The sequence below is a fragment of the Anabas testudineus genome, chromosome 16, assembly GCF_900324465.2.
Source record: "Anabas testudineus chromosome 16, fAnaTes1.2, whole genome shotgun sequence".
Classification (NCBI taxonomy): domain Eukaryota; kingdom Metazoa; phylum Chordata; class Actinopteri; order Anabantiformes; family Anabantidae; genus Anabas; species Anabas testudineus.
The window spans coordinates 22,762,827-22,786,543 of NC_046625.1; the positions used below are offsets into that span (position 1 = coordinate 22,762,827).

Below are 23,717 nucleotides of genomic sequence, written 5' to 3' on the forward strand. Positions count from 1 at the left end.
GACGAGACGGTTTGAATTTCCCCAGGTTTTGACCCCACGCAGGTGATGGAGTAGAACTCACTGAAGCTTGACGATGCTGATTTCCAACGTGCCTCTCATTCCTTGGCTGGATGAAGTATCTGCACTAGCTGAAGATAATAAATGAGCAGAGTACACTCTTGTATTCTGTGGCCTTCACTCCCAGACAGTATTACTGTACCTGCACATACAGTGTGTGCTCTGCGTCCTCCGAGGTGCCGCGTTTGGTCAACATTGCAGCGTTGTGTTGTTTAACCTTTTTCCTCTGCAGGCTCATCGAGCTCCGCCGCGACGATGGCTCTGACATTTTGTGACATTTGAGCGTATGGACGCACGTCTCGAACGGGACAGGAACACCCAGTGTGGAGCCACAATGGAGATAATCCCAAAAACTAACACTGAAGTCTGTTGTGTGCCTGTCAGGGATCAATAGCGCAGACATGCTGATCTTTTTCCACAGACACAAACAATGTTTAAATGCCAACAGAACGGCAACGCAACAATCTCAACAAGTCACACACAGCCAGATTACTGTATGTTGTTTATCCCCACCCTTCTCATAGCACCTGTGGGAGCGTCTGTCGAAACAGGGTCAGTTTGGTTTTAAAGGTTTAGTTCATCTGAATCTGAAAATCCTGCTCATGATGTCAGACCAGGTTTGGGTTGTATTACACATGTTCACAGCTATAACACTTGGACCATCCATCTACTCTGAACTCCTCCTCAGACTCACTCTCTCTGTAACTGCATCATAACTTTCTTTTTCTGCAGCATGTCTGAATCAATCACATCACTGTGGGCTGTAATAACCTATTGGTACATTCAACGAACAAGCTCTTTTATGAATTTTATTCCCAGGAGGACGAGCTCAAAGTCACTTCTATGTCCATTAAAGAGGGGGAACATGACTCATTAAACCATGGATCTGGTTGGTAAATGCTGGTGCTGTGTTGATGACAATATTTATCTGCTGTATGAATCTTGAATTTCTTGTACTGTGTAGGTTTCTGTTCATACTCACTGTGTGAACAGGGCGTTTTAACAGACGTAGACCAAAAGACTATTTTAATTGTAACTGTAGGTCAATGTATTAATGTATCTACACATGTTACTACTGTAGTGCTGGATTTTACAAACTGTATGACCAACTACTGATTTTATGTGTGTGATGTTGAAGCTTTAAAACACCACACAGCTTGGCTCCCTTCAGTACCAGAGTCACCAGTGTGATGTGTTAATTCTTTTAAATTAAATTTTCATTTCCACATTATTAAAACACCCTACTTAAAACCACTCTGCATTAGGGTACAACGCCTCCCCTGTGCTGTCTCCTTCAGTTCTTTCTCTTTCTGCCGTCTGTCAAGTCTTCTTCTTTAGAAAAGGCATCACCCAATATTACTGCAAACATGTTAAATGAACATTACACCAACAGAAGAAAAACAGTAGATGCAAAAAAAATAATGAAAAAACAGGCATCACCACTTGATCATTAAAAGACTTGTCTCAGTGTGTTTCAGTATGAAGAAACACAAATCTAGCGTATTTATTGCCCATTTATTAATTATTAACCACTGCTGATATGTTCTCACACTGTAAATTGTTACTGCATGTTGATATGTTGATCTACTCGACCACTTCATACCACACTTTATTTTTATACGTTTCAACACTGTGCATTAATATGTCATGTTTATTTGTAGTTTTTAATGTTATTATTATTATTTCGATCAGGAGATTGTGGAGACCAGGTCCTCAGATGCAGCCCTTCATCATTCTGGATTATTCAACACATGTGTGTTTACTACATAATTCCATATTTGTTCTGTCATCATTTAATGTACAGAGTTAAAAATAATAATAATAAAAAACACTGAAGGAGAAGATTTGAGAATAATTTTTAAACAAACAGGGAAAACAAGGAAACAATAAACAATAAACTGCACTACAACATAACAAAATTTACTGTGGCAAGAAAATGTATGTGAACCTTATTATCTAATCATCATTTAAATCAAGGGTATTAACAAATATGATTTTCATGAAAAAGTATGTGAACCCTTAAAATAAATAACTGGGTTGTTTCTTTACCTCATTAATGAGTGTTTGTTGTGTTCTTGGGGTCTTTTGACTTGCTGTTTACTTCTTAGTAGAGTAGCCACAGTCCTAAAGTGTCTCCATTTATAGATTGTTTGTCTGTAGACTGGTGAATTTCTAAAGTCTTTGACATCACTTTGTAACCCTTTCTAGCTGTATGTAAATCAACAATTCTTGATTGTAGATCTTCTGAAAGCTCCTTTTGGTGAGGTATGGCTCATGCCACATTCTTCCTGTGCAGACCAAAATCAATCAAAAAATACATATAAAAAAACTAAAATAGATGAAGATCAAATCACATTTTATGACAAATTATTGCTGAAAACCATAAAATTCCAAAAGGTTCACATACTTTTTCTTGCCACCATATAAGGGTTTGAGGGTTTTTGGGGCTAAACTTTGGTTAAACTAGTTTGGGTCATGGTTAAATTAGAAAAGTATTTGCTGAAAAGGATCAGTCAATATCTCAGCTTTGGGTTGGGGGTTGAACTCAGGTCAGCAGGGTTCAAAGCAGGAGTCCACCCCCCTCAGCAGATCCTCCACACTCACACTTTCCATTGTACCATTTCCAAGTCAAACTCTCGCCTGACTCCGTCTAATCTAAAGTATTGCACAGATTTTAAAGTTCTCTGTTTGTGATTCTTGTTAACACGCTTGTTAACGTGAGCGTGTTGAGCTGTGGAAGCATCTGTAAATTATTTGTCAGTGACACGTCCTGGACGTATGGACGTGAATGGGGAGACACGGAGAAAGGCTCACAAAACAAATGAGTGCACGAGTTAACCTCATAGAGCGTCCATTAGACATGCACTGCTACCTCTAACTGCAGAGAGGCTGGGGGCTGGAAGGGGGCAGTGTGTGTGTGGGGGGGGGGGCTCTATCATCAGGAAACACTCAGACGAGGTTAATCCAATTAGAACAACCGAGCACGGGTGAAAATGCAGAACAACAGGCGTCAGGCTAAAGTGTTCCACCTGTTTACAGAGTCAGAGACGGTGTGTTGATCGTGTTCCTGATGACTTTACTGGACATTAGGAGCTGTTAGAAAGGATCTGTCGGGGGGGCGGGGGGGGGGGGGGGGGGGGGGGGGGGTTCACCTGCCCAGTCTTACACATTTCACCCTTTTAATGTGTAAAAACATTCAATCATTCTATTTGAACAAGACAAAAAGTTGTTAGTCAAACCACCGTCTCAGCTTCCAGATGATGGTCGCTAACTGCTTGTGGACTGGGACACAGTTTTTGTTCCTCCATCCCGTGACGAGCCTCATCCCACCTCAGTAGACACTCCAAGGACAAGCAGGTCCTGCACAGATTGTTGAGAACTGAATTGCTTTGGTTTAAAGGGATATGTGGAGGACTTGAGTCACTGTAGATGGTAACATCTCCTCACTGATGGTACTAGTTGAACAGAGGGATCAACAAGGACTTAAATGTACATAAGATTTTGGGACAATTGTTGCAACTTGTTGATAAAGTACTGAAGTACTAAAGTACAATAAAGTAGTAAAACCAGTGAGCCGGGACCAGTGAGGTGCACTGAAAAACAAACCATCACAAGTCCTCAGTGCAGATATATTAACAAGATATGAACTAAGTCTGGTTTTGTATTGTGTTCTACAACGTTTCTGTTAGTTTTACACTTCACTAGTGCAACAGAAGCTGTAACTATGAGGAAATGCAGTGAGTTTTAAGTTAAGTTATGATTAATTGTTTTGTTCAGGGGGCCTCATTGGGCTTCTTTGTCCCAGGGCCTGCCTTAAGACCGTCCCTGTCTGCCTTGCTGCTGCTGACACGTCTTTCCTGCCTTTGTGGTTTCTTAGCAACGCATATGTACCTAATGGGCAGAGCCACATCAGTCTCTGCAACAGTGAGTGAAAAACCAGCTGGAGTGGACACGAGCTGCTAAAAGAAGAGTTAACGTGAGGAATAACCAGCACTATGAAAGTCACCTCGGTACTGAGGTAATAGGTGAAGCACGGGGAGAGTCCAGCGGCAGAGCAGATGACTAAAGCAAACGGTGGTGAGAGCACCTCGCTGCCGACCCTGCACAGCCACAAATGTCCAGGCTTTAATTGGAGACTGTGCTGTATCGATTTCCATCAGCATTCTGTATTTGCTGCTGCTTCCAGATGTAACCTGTGCAAATGTTACTGTGTTTACACTGTGGGTCTCTTAAATTCATCAAACTGAATCTAAACTAAACTGCTGCAACTGATACATGCAGGTTTTAATTTAAAAAAATAAAAGAAGGAATTTCATGAAATGTATTAAAGCACATAACGGTGGTTCACATCAGCACCTGTGACTTCACCGTGTGTGTGTCACATGGCTGATTTCCAGAGCTGCACACTACACGAGCAGTATTAACACCACCAATGTTTTCACCTTTAAAGGCCTTTAAAGCACTCACACCTCACATGTGATGTCAGTACGTAACCAGTGAGGTCATCAGCAGTTCACACAGCTTCACCTGAAATAAGGAATGTGAAAACATGTTCAAAGAAACTTGTGACATCTGTATTTATTCATCATTCAGTTATATTATTCACTAATATCTTCTATATGTCCTAATATAATATAGCTTCATACTTTTTTCGTTATTTCACATTTCTTAAATTTAGCCTCTATTTGTTTTTGCTGCATAAAGAAACATGCTGTTTGATCTATTACACATTTCTGACTTTAGAATAGAGAAATCTTTAAAATTGGGACAACTGGAACAAGAATTTAGCTGCAGTGAACTGAGGTTTCCAAATGTTCTTTGTGTGACTGTTAAAGGGGAAATTCAGGTGATGAATAGATGAAGATGTTGCTGGATAATTAATAATACAGAACAGGACCCACCTCTGCAAAATGGTTTAATTTTGTCTTTTAGAATTGTCTTCAGTCAAAAACACACTCAATATACAAGCAGTTAGACTGGATCAAAGCTCGATTTAAAAATCATAAAGAAGCATTTACTCAATAAATACAGTTTTTGCCCGTGTGCTTGAATGTGGTGAGAGTTTCTTTTCTCAGCATATTTACAGACACCATAAATAACTTTCAGAAATGGAGCACATTTCAGGCTTGGACAAAACAGGACAAAGAAAATCCAAACTCGTATAAATATAGGTTCATCTAAAGACTGAAGAGCACGTAAAGAAGAAAATTCAGGAGGAAACAGGAATTCTCTTGTACAAACATGCCTACATGACAATAATCATAACAGTTTCTTCAAGGATCTGTAATAATGAATGCAATTAAGCTGCCTTCCCTCATAACAACAGGTCAAATTGCATATGTCTTCCTACAGTCACTCAGGAATGATCCTCACTGACATCAGGATGAAGAACACATCTTCTAGTACCTCTCTGGTTGATAACAATACTCAGGATAGATGATATATCAGCTCATCAGGTAGTGAAGCAGCAGACATCCTGTGTCACAACAATCCAGTCAGTACCTGTTGTTCATACTGTACAAGCAAATGTGTGCTGCAGCTGGGAGAACTGTGGATGTGAGAGAACAAACATGTAGACGTGACTTTGCATATTAGTGTGTAAGCTTGACATGTCTGACTGGCTCTTCAGTCGAAGGCCGACCTGTGCTGTACGTTTAGTGTAAGGTTCGAGTGCATCTCTCCCTCTCCTGCTGTTTCTCTCTTCACTGAACCCTGTCTCTTATAGTGCAAAAGGTGACACAGCTCTGTCAGACTACAAGTGATGGAACAGGTGGATAATAGAGATGAGTTTAGACCTGGAAGAGAGGCAGAAACTGGGATGGATGGTAAAGTCCAACTCCAAACACCTTTTGCTCTGTTTCTATTCTATTTCCATCATACTGATTGATCTTGCTGTTCACTCCTGTGACTTACACTGAGTCTTCACTTTAAAAACACAAAACAAACTGAGTCGGGATGGCAGACTACTGTGGTTACAGTGGATCTTAGATCTGAGTGTGGATCTGTCTGCTGAGCCAAACCTTGCTGTTGACTATGGCTCCTCATTAACAGGTGGGACATGCGGCTGTTCTCTCTTCATTTGGATCAGTTTGAGTAAATCAAGCTTTGATTGGGTTTAATCTTCTGTGGGTCTGTTCAGAACAGGTCCATCTATCTTTAGTTCCCTTTCAGTCTGACACTCACTGTTGAATAAATTCATCTGTTTCTGCTTGAACCTAACACTTCAGACTCAGGAGACTTCTTCACAGTAACACAGTAAAAAGCTTAAAACAATTCCAGCCTGTAACTGCTGTACCAGTGCAGACTGAAGACCCTGTTCCTTCACAGACTTACAAAGTGTGGGTGGAAATGTGTCTCCATGATGAAGACAAAGAAACTGTGGATCACAACTGATCAGTATGATAGAAAAACAAGATCCAGACTGACAAAGACTGTCATGGAAGTAACCACCATGCAGTCCCACATGTGTGTGTGTGTGTGTGTGTGTGTGTGTGTGTGTGTGTGTGTGTGTGTGTGTGTGTGTGTGTGTGTGTGTGTGAGCGTGTGTGTGTGTGTGTGTGTGTGTGTGTGTGAGCATGTGTTAGGCAAGTGTTAGCTGCTGTTGGTGATAATGACAGAGGTGCCTTTGTGTGTGGTCTGCTCTGCTGGGATGCGGAGGTGTGGGCTCATGTCATAGTGGGTGGGGCCGGTGCTGGCGGAGGTGCAATAGCCTCGGATGCTCTCCGCGTCATAGAGGTGCTCCAGAGTGTAGCCTGTCAGGGAGTAGGCTGTGTGTTTGTCCAAATAGGCCCGTGGGTGGGTGTGAGAGGGATAGAGAGACGGCGTCGGTGTGGGGGAATCTGAGCACGGGCCCGGCCGACCAAATGGGTGGTGTAATGGCAAGGACAGGGGAGTCAGGTCTGTCTGGAGGTAGTCTTTGGGTTTCTGGAGGCGCTCAGAACCTGGACTGCTGAGCCTAGATAGAGGGGCAGGGCTATTTGCAGGGCTGACTGCCTGACGCAGACCTAGACAGGCCACGGTCTGTAGTGGAAGGGGTCCTTGACTATAATCAGGAGTGAAGCAAGCCCCGGGGCCCTTGGGCAGTCCATTTGCTGGTCCCAACGGGACATCTGCAGGGCCCTTAAGCAGCTGAAGTCGACTTTCTTCCTCTTTGATCATCTGCTGCGTGGCTCGGATTAGCGTCTCTATCTTGCTGGGTTCCTGCGGGCTGCAGCGGTAGTGTTCGGTTCGGTACCGATCCCCTGAGTCACTGGCCGACCCTCCATCTGGAGAGCTAACCACGCTGTCCTCGTCCCAGTGGCCCCGACCTGCAGGAGCACACAGTGAGCACAGTCAGAATGAACAAGAATGAATGTCATTCTTAGCACACACAGCTTCCTCTAGTCTGAACACAACATGACACAACAGCAGCACATAGTGTCTCTGGACTGAGACAACACCACTCTAGAACTGTAGGTTTACAGAAAGTTATTAATTCAGTCATTGACTGACTAACATCATATTGCCCAGTCTCCAGTGGACATAGTCTAGGTCTTAGCTCTCACCATGGTAGTTGTGGATGGCTGTTATGTGTGACATGCTGCTGTCAAATCCTTCATGGTTCTCCAAGGAGCTCTTGCTCAGTGGAAGGATGGACCGGGTGGTGTCCCACCACGTGTTTCTGCTTGGCGGCGGTGCTCCTAAGAAATATCGCCCCGCTTCACATCGACCCCGCTCACAAGTCTGACCCTGACCATACGCGTGGTGGTGTGTGTGGCCATCACTGGCGATGTGATGATGCTCATCCGACACACTGTAGCAGAGAGCACGAGGGTCAGTGAACTGCCTGTACACACAGGAGGCGTCCAGGCCTTCACTCTGCTCCAGCAACTGAGGGGAGGCAGAATCGGTGAGGGGGCTGCTGCCCCAAGGGCTGTCCTGGTCCGATTCTGAGCGCTCCGTCTGGAAACTTGGATACTGCAGTGAGAAATGTGGGGAGGGGGCAGGAAAATGGTGTTTAGTACTGTTCTATCACTTGAATTATTTTCATTTTAGAACTATTTCTAGCTTGCAAAACAAAGAATAACTGGTTCTGCATTGTTATGTTATTCAGCTCCCCCAGAACAGCACCACGCTGTGGCACATTTGCCATGGTACACTTTAAATTACAGGTTACGTGACACACTTGGGCCCAAAAATGTACATAACCAAACATAGGCAGTTTATTGTTATTATTATTATTGTTGTTGTTTAAGTGTATAGGAAGTTGTGGAAGAGTTCTGTCTCAGTGTTTTGAATATTAAGAGTGAGGCTGCTGAGTGAGCAGACTTGGATTACTCATTCATCAATGTGGCACCACTGAGCTGAAAAGCTTTTTTACTTCTTAATATGACCTGTTTGGATGGAGTGGTCTTGGTCTCTGGTGTCTTAGTGGTGAGTGAGGTTGTAGAGAGTGCATTAAGGTAAGTGTCTCCTGTTTCTGTCACAGCTCAGCTTTTAGACTGTGATAAACACTGGAGACACTTGGTTATACTGTATAATAAAGTCATTTATGCACAGCTGAATATTTTAAATAATTTATATTTGGGAATAACCTGTGATGTCAGTTACATAGGAAATGGATGAGCGAAATTGTGCTGTGTGGGTGTACAAAAAACAAACAAAAAAAAAAAACAAAGCCACAGCAACAAAGTATACAGAACATAGAGGGAGAGACAGAGCCCCGACCAGCTGCTGCTCTGAGATGTGTATACTGTACAAGGGGCATGCTAGATGCCAGGTTTATCCCATTCTGCTGATTACATTCAGCTGTGAGAAGAGAAAACAGAGAAACATGGTAAGGCAACCTAAACAGACGGTTACTTCTCAGTGTCTGGTTTGAGGCAGTTGCAAGCTCAGTAAAGTAGCATAGATGTGCTTATCCCCAACCACATCTTCCAATTTAATATGGCATGAATAAACCCTCCAGGAGATACCTGTATGTCAATCAGATGCTCACACCATGACCTCAGCCTTTTGTGGCTGTACTTTTTGTATCTGATCTCATTCCTTAACCCATTTTAAATGGTCCAGATATTGTTTCATCTTTTAAATAAGTACAGTGTTGCACAGACACAGACCACTTTGCTCTTTCATGTTCATGTTTCATGTGCCAGAACCACATCATGCGTGTGATCTGAAACTAAATGAGAAAACAGTGAGACGTATTGCTCACCTGTGTGTATGGTGAGAGTCTTGTTTTGGTTTTGGGCCGGGACACTCTGCTCTTGGGGGTTCTGCAGTTGTCTGTGAGGCTGGTGCTGGTGCTGCTGCTGTAGGGGAAAGACTTGGACGTGGCCTGGTCTAGAGAAAGCTGGAGGCCTTTATACTCAGTATCCCTGAAATCACAAGCAGAAATTCCATGTGGTGCATTTACAACAATACTGTTGATGTTTTTCATTTGCATGTCATAGATTTAAAAATTCTCCATAATTACACAGGACACTAACATCGTATGTGTATCTGTGTGTTTGTTTTTTCTCTAGGTGCAGAAACCCATTAATATCTGTTTAGCAATTAGAGTCTCATCATGGTGGTGAGAATGCCAGTGTGTGGAGAGATGTGTGTGTGTATGTGTGAGCGAGAACACTGGGAGGGGTGGAGGTGTGCTAAGAGGGCTGGAACAGCTGTTGGGATGCTTATTTTACCAGAAGGATTGCAGCAAGGCCTTCAACAAACACTCTACAGAGGGAAAGCTGTCCAATCAAATACACCAGGAGATTAAAGGCTATGTCTGGCTAAATCAGGCCCATAGGAGAAGCTTCAGCGTCTCACTACTGGGAAATGGGAATTGATTTCTCGCTAAAGTGTTCTACAGATCTTGCAATGGATGATGAATCAAGTTTGAGACCACAGAAAACCTGGGCAGAGTTTATTTGAGACAAACAATGATCCATTTCTCCACACACATCTCTGTCTCAATCTCTTTCCACACAAATACAGATTCATACGTAATACAGACACATTTAATAGGATTTGTTTAAGTTACATTTGGAAAAAAGTACATAAATACCACATTCAAGTACCGCTACTCTAACCGGTTATCTGTAGTATGTTGTTTTGATATCAGGCTCATCACGTTTGTTGTTTTACACAGATCTTATAATGTCAAGAGTGATCAAAGTGCACTTTAAATACATTAGTATGCATTATCTCAAGAGGAATGCAACAACTTCTAGTCTTCCATAAAGGTCACAGAGCTCCCTGAAGTTAATATTAGCATTAAAATGATGAAAATTGAATCATATGCTACACCTTCACAGTCACCAGATGTCACCCACTCTTAAGCCCTATGGGAGATTTTGGAGCCTTGTGTGCTTGCAACACTCTGCACCACTCACACTCACAGAATGTATGACAAGGAGCACAGACATAGAATATTGTGGTGTAGTAACAACTATCTTTGATTGACGCAACATTTCAGTGTAGTAGCCTTTTATTTAACTAAAGGTAAGGTGCTAGCAAATGTTAAATTACATTTAACATTTGTACTTACATTGACTTGTAAGTAAGTTAGTTAAGTTAGTTGACATTGTAACATTTCAACACATAGAAGAAATGATCACCACAAGAAAAAATAAAAAGTAAAGTAAAACAGTATATGACAATATATCAGCCAATTTCAATTTCCATGCTTTGATTCCTGGCCTGGTTTTGTCTAGACTGTAAACTGTAAGGTAAGGAGAAAATAACCTAAATATACATTCAGCTCACTAAATATCAATAAATGCTTTTGTATTGGTACTAATGTTGTATCCACTTAAGCAGAGAAGGCTGGTGTGTGCGCTTCAGACATCCGAGTAACAGGTTTGCTCTGAGCCAGGGTAGAAAAGAACAGCACTAATTAATCAGACGGGGTAACTGTCAGATTAATAAAACATGTGATGACGTGCTTTTGCTGCAGACATGGCTGTAAAGATTACTAAATCACTGTCATGCTGTTATAGCAGTGGCAGGTCCACAGAGCAGGGACAGGTTATCAGAGCTGAACACACAGTGGGAGTTCACATGTAGGTGAAGTATTGTTATCACCTGTGTTATCCACGGCTGTATACACTAAAGCTACTGAGCTAACCACCTCTGTTGCTGTTAAAAAAACACTCCACAAAAGCCTTCCTCCTGCTTACCTCCAATTGTCTGTCCTATGTATTACACAAAAAAGCAAACTCAGTCAGTGTGTGGCACAATCCATACTGTGTCTCAAAAAGATTTACAAAAGCCGAACCAGGAGAATAGGAATAAAACAAGGCTTAGCTCCCTTCACAGCAATCTGAAGCCCATTAACACTCATCAAGTTTACAGTCTATCAATTAAAAGGCCATAAACACAAAGATGTGATGGATTTGATGTGGGAGGTAGCAGAAATGTGTCAAGCTGTTCCCTGCCTTTGAATGCAGCCAGCCGCGCTGCTTAATGGAGGGTTTTATAGGCCGTACTCCCTCACATGCCCGCTTGTACATCTGTGAAATATGCACATCAGGGTAATAAAATAATGGAATAATGAGCAAGTAAATTGCATCTCTCTCTTCTTAATACAATTACAGTTTGATTTAAGGAAGGAAGAGAAACACAGCAACTTGTAGTAATGATTTCAGTGGTGACTCAGTGCTGTTGGACTGTTTGTACAGGATACAGACCCCAGTGCAATCAGACTTTAGCTCCTGTCTCCTGCCAGACTTAGATAAACTCTACCAAGTGACTGACACAGCCACAGAGAAGCCGCCGTATGTACTGGCCAACACATGAGCACGCTTAGCAAACTTAGTAACAAAGGACTCAGACATTCTGACATAACTGGCAAACAGGAGAGAAGTTACTGTGATACAACAAGAATGTTGAAAATCATCAAATGTAGGTGAAACAAGAAAGTTCAGCCCTTCTAATCCTAATATCTCATCATCACCTCCTTTGTTTCACACTCGCTTACAACAATAAAAACTGAAGGAAACTAAATCTGACTTGACAAACTTTCTTCAACACTAGATTCTACAAACCAGGCGTCAACAAACACATGTCGTATTTCCAATTAACCTCCAGTTAATTGCTTTATGTTTTTTGTTTGTGCAGATCTCTAGTACCAATACTCATTATCTCATTGAAGCACAGAATGATGACACGGCAGAGATCTAGACCAACACTTTTTGACCTGGAGCTGCCACACACAACAAACCTATCCAATAAACACCTGCTGGGTGTCCTCCAATCCATGATCATTTCATTTAATTATCCGTGTCTGTATCCTGCACAGTCCAGTCCACCTTTAGTGTTCTGTATCAAGAATGGGTAACAATGATTGATTTCATACTTTACATTTGTTTTCAGTTTTGAAAAGAAAGAGCTTTACCTACCAACATGTGTCTATATGTAGCTCTTCAGTTCTAATGTCTAGATGATCAATTCTCTGAACTACTAAAAACACACCAGCCATCTTTCATTTTCAAAACTAAAGTCCCTTCACGCTGGTCCACGTGGCTTGATTAAAACGTGATGGGCAGGGAATTATGTGTAACGATGTCAGTCAGACATAAATGTAACCTAGGAAATACAGATACTCACGTGAGAACGTAGTTTACACTGACAATGCAGTGAGGTCGGGATGAGCGGCTGTTGTGTACAATGGTTGCGTAACTCTGAACCCAGACCCAACCACCGTGCTTCGCCAAGAAACGGTAATATTTTGTGGTGACCTGACCTTTCACCAGCACTAACAGACCAAGGAAGAGAGAAAAGTAACAGCAAAGGATTACTGTAGGGAAACAATTCAAAGGAATGACAGCACATAAAAAAACTACAGCAGAAAATAACAGCAAAGGGTAATGAATGACTTTAATCACATTATTGTGTGTGTGTGTATTTGTATGGGTGTGTGTTTGTATGGCTATCATTGTGAGGACCAATTTTTACAAAGTGAGGACATTTCAGCCAGTCCTCACAATGAGAAGGGTGTTAGGGTTGGGTTAGGGTTAGGGTAAAGTTTAGAGTTAGGCACTTAGTTGTGATGATTAGCGTTAGGGTAAGGCAGTACATGTGATCAATTAAAAATCAATACAGAGTAAATTAACATGACCTGACATGACAGTAGGGGGCTAGGGAATGCATTATGTCAATGAGTGTCCTCACACTGACTACCATACAAAAAGGTGCGCGTGTAAGAGAGGGAGCAAGAGAGAGACAGAGAGAAAAAATTTGTAGGAGGGTAAAACAAACCTAACTCACACAAGTGATGAGCACAGCGTAGGTGAAAGGAGTCACAGCTGTGGACATGATGATAGAGAGTCTTCTCTATTAGATCCTGAGGCTCGTAGCCTGTCAGCTCTGCAACCCTGAGCAACACACACACACACACACACACACACTCAAGAGTCATTAAGCCTTCCCCCATTTGCACATACTGACACACTCACATACAAAACCACACACAAAATATGTAACCAGCAAATATCCTCAAGAACTCCACACCCACACAGTCACATACATGTACATGCAAATGTGTATCCACGGACATGGAGAACGTACCGGGAGTCAAGGAAGATGAGCTTCATGTCCAAGCTGGCTCTGAACATGAACATGTTGCTGTGCAGTTTGATCTCAGTGACAGCGCTAGGCGGCAATGAGTGACCCACAGCCACCAGCCCAACATTCTGATAGCAGCCGTCAAATGGAGACATGTCCAGACTATACTGACGGATCTTTAGGTAGCCACTGCAGTGGATAACCTGGACCAAAAGATCATAGAAATTATACATACATGTGTAGCCATGTATTCCTACTGAGGATTGCAATCATTATTAAACACTTAATATTTACGATGCTTTGTGATGCTTGTTCACTAACATAACATTTTAGAATATAATCTGTACTGTAGCAGGAAGTAAAGACAGTAATTTTGATGTCAGTTTAGCAACACAACCCTGCTAACCTTGTAACCTCCACAGGTAAGACCAGCATTTCTTTTAGCAAGGACACATTTCATTCTCAGAAAGAAGGAGCGCGCCATCTCGTATTCTGCAGAGAAAACATCAAATAACAAACACAAGTGTAAAAAAACAAGTTATTTATTCTATATGCAATAAGTTGGTGTCATATCCGGTGTAAAATAGGTCTTGGGTTGCTGATTACCTTGAACAAAGTGTGAATGGTAAGGCTGGTGTGCTGTGAGGACAGCTGTCATTTCATCATGGTCTGCTGGGTGGATGTATTCATAAATGCTGTTTCCTGTCAATTCTACCTGTTGAAATAAATATCCATGTCAGGACTGTGACACATTAGGCTTAACACAGCAGAGGAGGCCACACTCCATTTGTCAAACCAACCTGTGACAGGCCCAAGTGGACTGATGCCGTTTCTGATATGTACATTATTTTGCCATCTGGAGCCACCACAAAAATGAAGCCATCTAATGTCTGAAAAAAAGAATACAAAGAGTGTGATTATACTAAATACTAACAAAAATCCATTGCCTCTTGATGAATCCCATTTTTGTCAAGAGTAAATTTTCATGTGCCTGCATTATAGACTGCTAGAAGACATAGATGAAGATAGAGTTGCTTTCAAAGTGGACAAACACTGTAACAACATTACCAACAAAGGTAGGAAAGCAAAAAACAATGTAGCATGTGTTTTAGAGGAGCTGCTGAATTAAACACTCATTAGTTTGTTAGACCCATGTATCTCAAACTAATGCAGGCCAACACAGCTGCTCTGTAATAAACGCTATTGTTCAGTTTGCTAAAATTACTGAAGAGAGCTGTTGATTCTACTTTATGGTGAGTTTACAAGCTGTAGTTTGTGCTGCTGTCGACATACAATTCATTAATTGAAAAGAGCTGTAAGATCATCCCCACAACAACCTTTTATTAATAAAAAACTGATGATGAAAACATTTATGAGGCTGGTATATATTTATATATTTTTTTTTCTTACTTTTGAATTAGACTGCATTTATGAATATGTAGTCTGCCTAATTTATGTAGTAAAGTTGTAACTAACTGCAAGAATTGATTATTATTTTCTAAAAATTAATTGATAACTATAACAAATATAATCTATATTTATAACGAAGAAAATTAATGACAAAAATAAGGTAAGTGATTAAAATGAAAAGCCTAATTCAACAAGCAGCTGAATTCCACATGTGCTAGCTTGTAGTTGTAGTACTCTGTGGCCTGAGTGTAGGTTACCCACTTATCCTTTTTTACTTGTCGTCATTGGCCAGCATACAGCACCATATATTTTTTTATTATTAAATCATTCATTTTAAACCAGCCTGTCTTCCTGTTTAACTATTCTTCAACGTGTTTGACAGCTTGTAGCCATGTGGTATTCTTTTGTCGCTAAAGTATCTGACAATCCTCTAACATGAATCTCTGTTTATGACTCTACTAGTCAACCTTGTGCTTGTTTCTGGCCAGCGTACAGCCCCACAGTCTCGCTCCATTGTGTTGATTTGAGAGGGGCTGGAGCATAGACTGAGGCTCTGTGCATGACCACGAATGTGTTGAGCTCATTTCACTCTTAAAGCACAAGAATGAAGGCAGCAGGAGGCAGATGGCTGAGCCACTAAACCACACACACAGCCTATTCATGGCTGAGTAGTAATACAGTAATACAACAACAGCAATAATAATAATAATAATAGTAATAATAATAGTTATGGCATCTCAGTCAAGTGCAGATGATTTTAAAGAGAAGGACTATTCAAACCTACAGTACCTGTAAGAGATGGGAGCCCAGTTCCTGGCTCATTCCATCTAGAGAACTGCTGCGACTCACATGACCCCAAGACTCCCCAAGGCCTGGCAAGCAAATCACACACACAGAGGAAAAAATCTAAATCAAACATAATGTCTTATTGAAGAAGAAGCAGAAGAGAAAAAAAAATGCTATTTTTGAAAAGGTTTAGGCAGTGCAGCCTGTGCTGTAATCACACAGTTGATCATACTATGATTGTAGTCTACAAAGACTACAGCTTATACTGTAGCTACCACTCTAAAAATACAGCGAATCTAAACATAGACTCGGAACAGACTCGTACGAATTAGTGCAGAATATTTTATAAACCCTTCTCTACAGTAGTAGAAGCAAAATATGAGATGGTGAGAGGCGCAGAAGCAGAGCGGACAGAGTAAACAGTGTCCACAGCATTGAAATGCAAATGGAGCTCAGCAGAATAAACAGGCGGCGTGCAGCTATCACAGCGGCCCGCTGAGAAGCTCAGGAAGCAGCCCGACGACAGCAGCGGAGAAGAGTCACGTAGCTGCAGGTCAAATGGAATAATAATAATAATAATAATTATAATAATAATAATAATAATGATAATAATAATAATAATAATAATAATAATAATAATAATAATAATAATAATAATACAATAATAATACAATAATAATGATATAATAATAATAATAATAATAATAATAATAGTAATATAATAATAATAATAATAATGATAATAATAATAATAATAATAATCTCTAGTATGAGTGAATATTAGAATGAGAACTATTATATTTATATTGTAACTGTTAAAACTTGTAAAGTTAAATTAACGGTTACTAACAACCTGCAACAGCGCACGAGACGACACAAATGTGCATCTGAAGCACGGGGAGGCAGCACGTGCTTCCAGCGCTACAGTGAACTCCATTTCTTTCCTTTTCATTTTTCTTTTCATTTCTTTTTCATTTCATTTCTTTTTCATTTCATTTCTTTTTCATTTCATTTCATTCATTTCATACAGTTCTACAAGTCTGTTGTTGTCAGTATTACTGTCGTCATACGATGTTGTCATTATAATTATACGTTATTCTAAAGTAGGCTATTTCATTGTTAGAGCGCTGGCGCTGAGAACCCCTTTAATTAAACGCTATTATTATAATTATTAAGAAGTAAACGAAAAAAGAAAAACACAATAACAATTAAAAACAATTAAATAAACAACAACAATAATAAAAATTTATTTTTACTTTTCCTAATTTGTCATTTTTCACATGACCTCTCAGAATAGATTAAGAATATACGCGGATCATTTTATTATCATACAGTATTTTAATAAAAAGATTTCAGTCTATTAAAAACGAACAAACAACTTCAAACAACTGCAGCTATGATTCGTTGGCTGCGGAATATTTTACTCCCTCAACCAAAGTTAATACATAATGAAAACGCCGCTGTGATTAACTAATAATAATAATAATAATAATAATAATAATAATAATAATAATAATAATGTTTGTTGTTGTTGTTATTAGTATCATTACCTATGCTAGTGTTTTTATTATTTATTACAATTACCCTTCAGATCAAAATCAGATCAACGTCAGTCCAGCTGTTGAAGAAACAGTAAATAGTCCTGATGAATGTTGTCCTTACTGTTTATTGACTGTCCTAATTTTGCTTTTACTCTGAACGCTGGGACTGTGTGCATGAGATTTTTTTTAACTGCAGCTTCTAAATAATAGAAATCACATAGGCCTTTGTTTGTCCCAGTAAAGCGTGATATAAGCCCAAACATACACTGAATGATTGAACAGTGATTGTATCATCCTTCTCTGGTTATATCTTTTTCATGGCTTTAGTGAGGAGACTTCAGCAGGGTATTTGTAGTGAGGGTGTCAGGTAATGTCACCAGGATGGACACCATGGCTCAGGTCAGAGGTCTAGCAGCCCGACACACACACACACACACACACAGAAAAAAATCCTTTAAATCCTTCTCCTGAAAAATAAACACTATTACACTTTTTCTTCTCCCCACTTATGCAAACCACTACACTCCTCTCAGATAGGCTTGTGTGTATTGGTGAAGTGTGTGTGTGTGTGTGTGTGTGTGTGTGTGTGTGTGTGTGTGTGTGTGTGTTGTGTGGGTGGTCTTTGCCTGACTGAACAGGTATGGCCTTTAAAACAATAGAGGTGATTTACTGAGGAAAACACAGCACAGCCTGTAAAAGATGGAGGAGTAGACTGCAGTAAGCATGAGGCAGACTGTCTCTTAAATGATTCAGGAGCTCCATGTGCCTGCTGATGTCAACTGAGAGCTGTGCCTCCCTGTTCCTGGGAACAGATTTTGGCATTATGCATGCAAAACACAGTTGTGTGCTGTATTTGTATGTAGTCTTACTTAATGTTCACACAGCAACATAACACACTGTAGACAGTCAGCGCCCAGCCTTTTCATCGTTCTTTATCCTCATTCTGCACTTAAACATCTCAAGCTGATTCAACGGGGTACTTAAACCATCCTACATTTTGCTTTATGGGTTTGTATGAAATATGTCTTTCATTTTGACTCACTTTATTTGATGTGATCCACTGATATAAGGAACTGCAGAGAGCTGATTTCATTTGTACTACTACTACTACTACTGTTAACACCAAAATCTTCTTATTTCTTAGCTTTTTCTTAATTTATGTTTTAGATATGTTTGCTGAGTCTGGACTGATGTCATAAATACTACTTAATTTAAATACTATCACGTCCTTATTTTATCTGCTGTGTATTAACAGCGACTGTGAAGCACGAAAATCTAAATGTGCAGTTTTTCAGATAATGATGTGGTGGTGTCATCGCTGTTCACAGCACAGTCGAACCCTCATTGTTAACGCTATAGTTTTAACACTGTACTGATCAACACCAGCCTACCGTCACCATTTGTAGCTGCATGGCTCCCAAACTGTAACCTGTGTTATTATTATTATTTTTATTTATTTTTTTGGCCCTACACCACGGCCTGCTTTACTCGTACGACAAGCTCCATATGTTTAGAGATCAGACGTGCAGATCATACTAATATGTGCGGCGCTGCACCAGTCACGCAGGATGAAGCCTCATCGCAGCTAATCTGCTGGCAGGGGCCGCCGGGGGGCCCCGCAGAGAAAACATATAGCCTAACTGCAGGCTGGGGACACAGGAGACTTTCTCGTTGTGACTCAACGAGAAAAACCTATTTGGTCCGCCGAAATGTAACGTTCACTGATCGCATCAGAAAGACTGAAGCATATTTATACATATAATGCTGTAGCTCAGGTGTCACCTCGATAAGAGGGATCTGACTGAAACTTAGATCATCACCGTCATTAAATGTCCGTTTCATCCACCTTAACCTAAATTAGGCCTAACGCTCAAACACTTAAAATGGCATTAATAAAAAAGTATATACTGTCGCCTATACTGACATGTGAATTACGAGCATACGAAATTGCATTTACTTATGTAACCTTACTATTATTACTAAATCTGCCAACACCTTATTGAAAACGTGAAGAGACTAAATGAAAAGCTGTTGCGTTCGCTGACCACAAATTACCTCCAGGAAATGACATGTATAGATAAAAACAATAACAACAAGAGAATTAATAATAATTTAAAAAAAAAGAAATACAACTGTGCGTTATTTCAAAATAATGACTTCATAAAATGAAAATGTAGTTATAATATTCCAAGAAAAAAAAAAAAAAAGAATAAAACAAAGCATATGCCACAACCCTGCGAAGTTAATAAATTAGCCTACTATTATTAGTCTGCCATAGAGAAAATGCTAATAACAATAGCAGCTAAATATATATGTATATATAATATAGCCTACATAATAGATATATATGTACAGTGATGGCTGTAGTCGCTCGTTGATATTGTATATAACGTTAATAATTCTATCTATATGACTTTTCCATACTATTAGTCTCTTACCGTCAGGAAACACTATCCTCATTTTCAGGTAGCTAGTTGTCAGTCTGATGATGGACGCCTTATCCAGCTGGGAGGTGATGGCGGAGGGCAGCGGCAACAGTTTAGCGAGTTCATAAAATTCACTATTTTCCTTCTCCCGTCGGGTCCGGGCAGCATTTTTCGATTTCTCCTTCATGTCGTGTCCCGTTGTGTCGGCCGACCCCCCCCCCGCCGGGCTGCGGTAGCTCCGTGTCCCGGCGCTCACAGCATTTCCCCGGAGCCGCGGTGTCTCCGCCGGATCGACGACTGCTCTTTTTTCCCGCCGCTCGGCCTAAGATCCACAGCTGCTGGCGCGCGAGCACACACCCACATCTCCCGGTGGTTGGCGACGAGGGGGACGCGGCTAATTCCTGGAGAGCTGAGGATTAAAGGGGCATTCATCGGTGGACTCATCCATCACAGCCGCTCATCAAGGGACAGGTGTAACCCCCGGAGACATGAGGCCCTACGGGATGAAACGGAGCGTTAGTTCTCCCCTTCCTTTGGGTGAGACATCACTTTGTGTCAGTCTGTAAAACAACATTTAAGGGTACTTGTTTGAATCTTTGCACTGTTATTAATGCACATTTGTCTTCACGTGTAGCCGTGTGCTGCCTCTCTTACCTCGCTCTGCTAATGTGGAGCCTGCGGTCCGGACAGAGTCCTCGTCGTCATCCAATGGGCTTTTATGGATGAACACCCGCCCACTGCAGGCAGCTCTGCTCCTATTGGACGCTCGCACACGCTCTTCCGCTATCTATTGGTCAGTCTTTGTAACGACGCGCTCCGCGGCTAACGGGGATTGGCCGGCGGTGGGAGAAACGTTCGCCTCCGGGCCCGAGCTGGGTTGAACGTCTCACAGCGCTTCAGCTGGGGGAGAGACGCGTTTAAAAATCCAGCATGTCAGAGTAGAAAGTAGCCTAGTGCATATCAGCAAAACGAGCACGGGGAGTTTATCAGCGCGTAACTGTCTGCGGGAGCGTGTCTTTCATTCGGCGTTGGCTTCTTGTCAACAGCGACTCAGTTATCCAGCTCTGAGGCCTCAGACTGTGCAGAGATTAGAGCGACATCCCCAACACGCGTTCATCAGCTGGTGCGTCTGTTTTATTTATGCATGGAAATAGCAGACTAGGTCCAAAGCACATGTCCTGGCCTTGCAACTAAAGAAGCGGTGTCTCACAATGTATCCGTGCTTTATCTAAAACACATTCTTTACCACTATTCCACTTCTTTTCCTCATGCACACACTGCTAAGAGATGGCAGCAGCACAAAACAACACAGGTTATTAGGAAGTAGTGGAGTGTGTCTCACCTCACACCTTCACGATGACCTCACAACACAACGATTTGTTCATGTGCGATTATTTAATGACGCGATTATATTCACACAGTAAATGATGATGAATGATCATCATCTTCATAATTAACCCTCTAAATATTTCTTGCCAACTGTCTTTTTCCGGGCCCCTGAGGATGAGGATGGTGGTGGTGGTGGTGGTAAAGGGGGCACACACCACCACGCCTCCCTCCCTCTCTCTGGCTGCCTTGGATCCAGTGTGGCCGGCCTGTAATGGGATCCAGTCTGCGGTGAGGAAATCATCCGGGACGCCGTAGACGCACGAAATTGTTGACGTCGGTTTAACCTTCGTTTCAACTGCACATTTACTGGTAATTAGACTGCGTGTGTGGAAAATCTGAGCGTTTGCAATCGTCCGAAGATGAAGTGCAGTGCAGCCTGCTATAGACCTAGTGTATGGCAGCTGATCGTGGCTCCGATGAGGTTTTATCTGTGTTGAAATAGTCAGTATAACCTACATGCAGCATCATTTGGATGGGCTACCCGTCATTTATTTGTTTTTTTTTTCTTATTAAACTGGTCAGTGCGTGCTGTATAAACCTCTAAAATTCATTTATAAAGATTTTTGAAAATCACTTTTCAAGCAAGGGACCAAACACATGATGGCTCTGATTCCTTCAGTGGGTGAATTTGCTGCTTTACCTAGTTGTACATTGAGGAAAATAAAAAAAAGATGTTGGCGATATTTAGACAATTAATGTTATTATAGTCCTTTTTTTTTTTACTGTCTTGACAGAGTGATATTAATTATAAAACTGCAAGAGCAACAGATTAAGCACAGATTTGTTTGTAGAAATATATTGTATATAAATCATATAAAATAAATCTCAGGTAAAGTAAGATAAAATAAATTGACTTTAGAGCATTATCCATAGTTCTAACAGAATTTGTTAAAGAAAAAAAAAAATATATATATAAAAATGTGTAAATTTTTTTATTTGATTTTTTTAAGAAGTCAAAGTCTACTCCAACACCATTGCTCCAAGGACCACAGCGGAAATACAAAAAACAAAACAAAAAAAAAAAAACAGGAAATCCAGAGAAATGTTTTTCTTTGAATAAAACAAAGAAAAAAATTACATTTCTCTTCCCATATTCTTAATCAGTTATATATATATAAATATATATTATCATTTACATGTTACTGTTAAATGAACCCTTTCATTTACAGTGCTGGGAAAACATCAAGTCCAGCCTGATTTCTTCTTCTTGTGAGTCTTACAATAAACTCTTACATAAAGGCAACCAGAGCAAACAGTAAATACAGTAAAGAGTTTTTAAATGATGATTGCTGAAGATCTGTCCGGTTAGGGTTGATTGTGAGTGAACAACAAACAACAACAAACTAATTCCCAGTTGGATTGAGGTCTCGCCTCCGACTTGGCCACATTTACATTTAGTCATTTAGCATTAGCACAACATTTTGTCCAAAATGACTTACAAGTCAGACAAACATATCTAAGGCAAGTGCTCTAGGAAGAAGTGTTTCCAAGTTCATGGAGGGAATGGTACTGTATATTTGTCCTGATGTGTAATGACAATAATACCACCTAGTTTGTCTATTGGTCAGTGAATACTTTATTAATCCCCTTGTGGAAATTGTGGTTGGACAGCTGCCATGTGATACTAGGGGGGGTCTCTGTGTTGTGTCCAAGTAGCCACGAGGAACCAGGAATCAAACCTCTGGGGTTTGTAGACAACTGCTCTACCACCTGAGCTACTGTCCTCAGATGTTCAATTCTGGTCTCCTCAGACCTTAGAACATTCTTCTAGTTAACTTCAGGGTCTCCCACATGTCATCCCCCACTAAACGTTACTATCAGAGTCTCTCATGTCAGCTACAGAAGAGGAATCACAGGTGTTGATGGCTTCCATCATCATCGTCATCATCGTCATCATGATCATCCTTCCCCTTCTTGTAGTTATTGAGATTCTGAAAACGGCTGCTGTGGGCACATATACACACATTCGCAACATTGACCCCCTTAAGCAATATTTTAGTAGCTTGCTGTGCTTCTTCCTCCTCTGTACATTTCTGCAGGTATCCCCGGCCTCGGAGCTGTATATTTCCAGAATGGTCCTATCAACCGACCCAGTGTTTCTCTCTGCTTCTTATAGTTGTTCTTTTGTTCCCTGCTGTTCTGACTCTTGTTGTAGTTTGGGATTATATAAACACAACTGAATTGAATTGGATATTCTTTCCATTTCTTAACAATGGATTTGTTAAGAAATGTCTTGTCTTTTGTAATGATGGATTTTTTGACAGGTATCTTCCAGATCCAGGTGTATTTATACAACAAACCTTGAAACACATTGACTGTTCTCTGGGGATCTCCATTTAACTAACTGTGTGACTTCTTAAACCAATGGGCTGTTACTTTAAAGGGGCTAAATATTTATGTGATTATCATTATTAAGTTGACTCAAAGTCTCTCTTTCTGTTGATCACTATCGAAAAAGTCAACTCAACTCCAATTTCAGTACATGCTTATAGAGTTGGTTGGCTGGTTGTATCTAGGTCTTTAAGATCCAACTCACCTGGACCTGACTGGTCCTATCCAAAGTAAGATTCAAACCCAC

General features: G+C 40.8%; 1 protein-coding gene across 3 annotated transcripts; it reads right to left on the reverse strand.

Moving 5' to 3' along the window:
- Positions 1–4,961: 4,961 nt before the first annotated feature.
- sim1a (SIM bHLH transcription factor 1a) lies at positions 4,962–20,448 on the reverse strand. Of its 3 annotated transcripts, XR_003299539.1 has the most exons (13): positions 20,405–20,448; positions 19,763–20,246; positions 15,787–15,869; positions 14,388–14,477; positions 14,194–14,302; positions 13,994–14,079; positions 13,591–13,790; positions 13,282–13,397; positions 12,631–12,778; positions 9,251–9,413; positions 7,602–8,013; positions 5,699–7,364; positions 4,962–5,605 (listed from the first exon to the last, which is right to left on the reverse strand). XR_003299539.1 is itself a non-coding variant. In XM_026370250.1 (12 exons), exons 2-12 carry the CDS (start codon positions 19,935–19,937, stop codon positions 6,649–6,651), a joined length of 2,289 nt encoding a protein of 762 aa, XP_026226035.1. In that variant the 5' UTR covers positions 19,938–20,246; positions 20,405–20,448; the 3' UTR covers positions 4,962–6,648. The 3 variants fall into 3 exon arrangements, 2 of the variants coding, with proteins under 2 accessions (XP_026226035.1, XP_026226034.1); XM_026370250.1 differs by having other exon boundaries at positions 4,962–7,364; positions 13,291–13,397; XM_026370249.1 differs by having other exon boundaries at positions 4,962–7,364.
- Between the last annotated feature and the right edge of the window lie 3,269 nt (positions 20,449–23,717).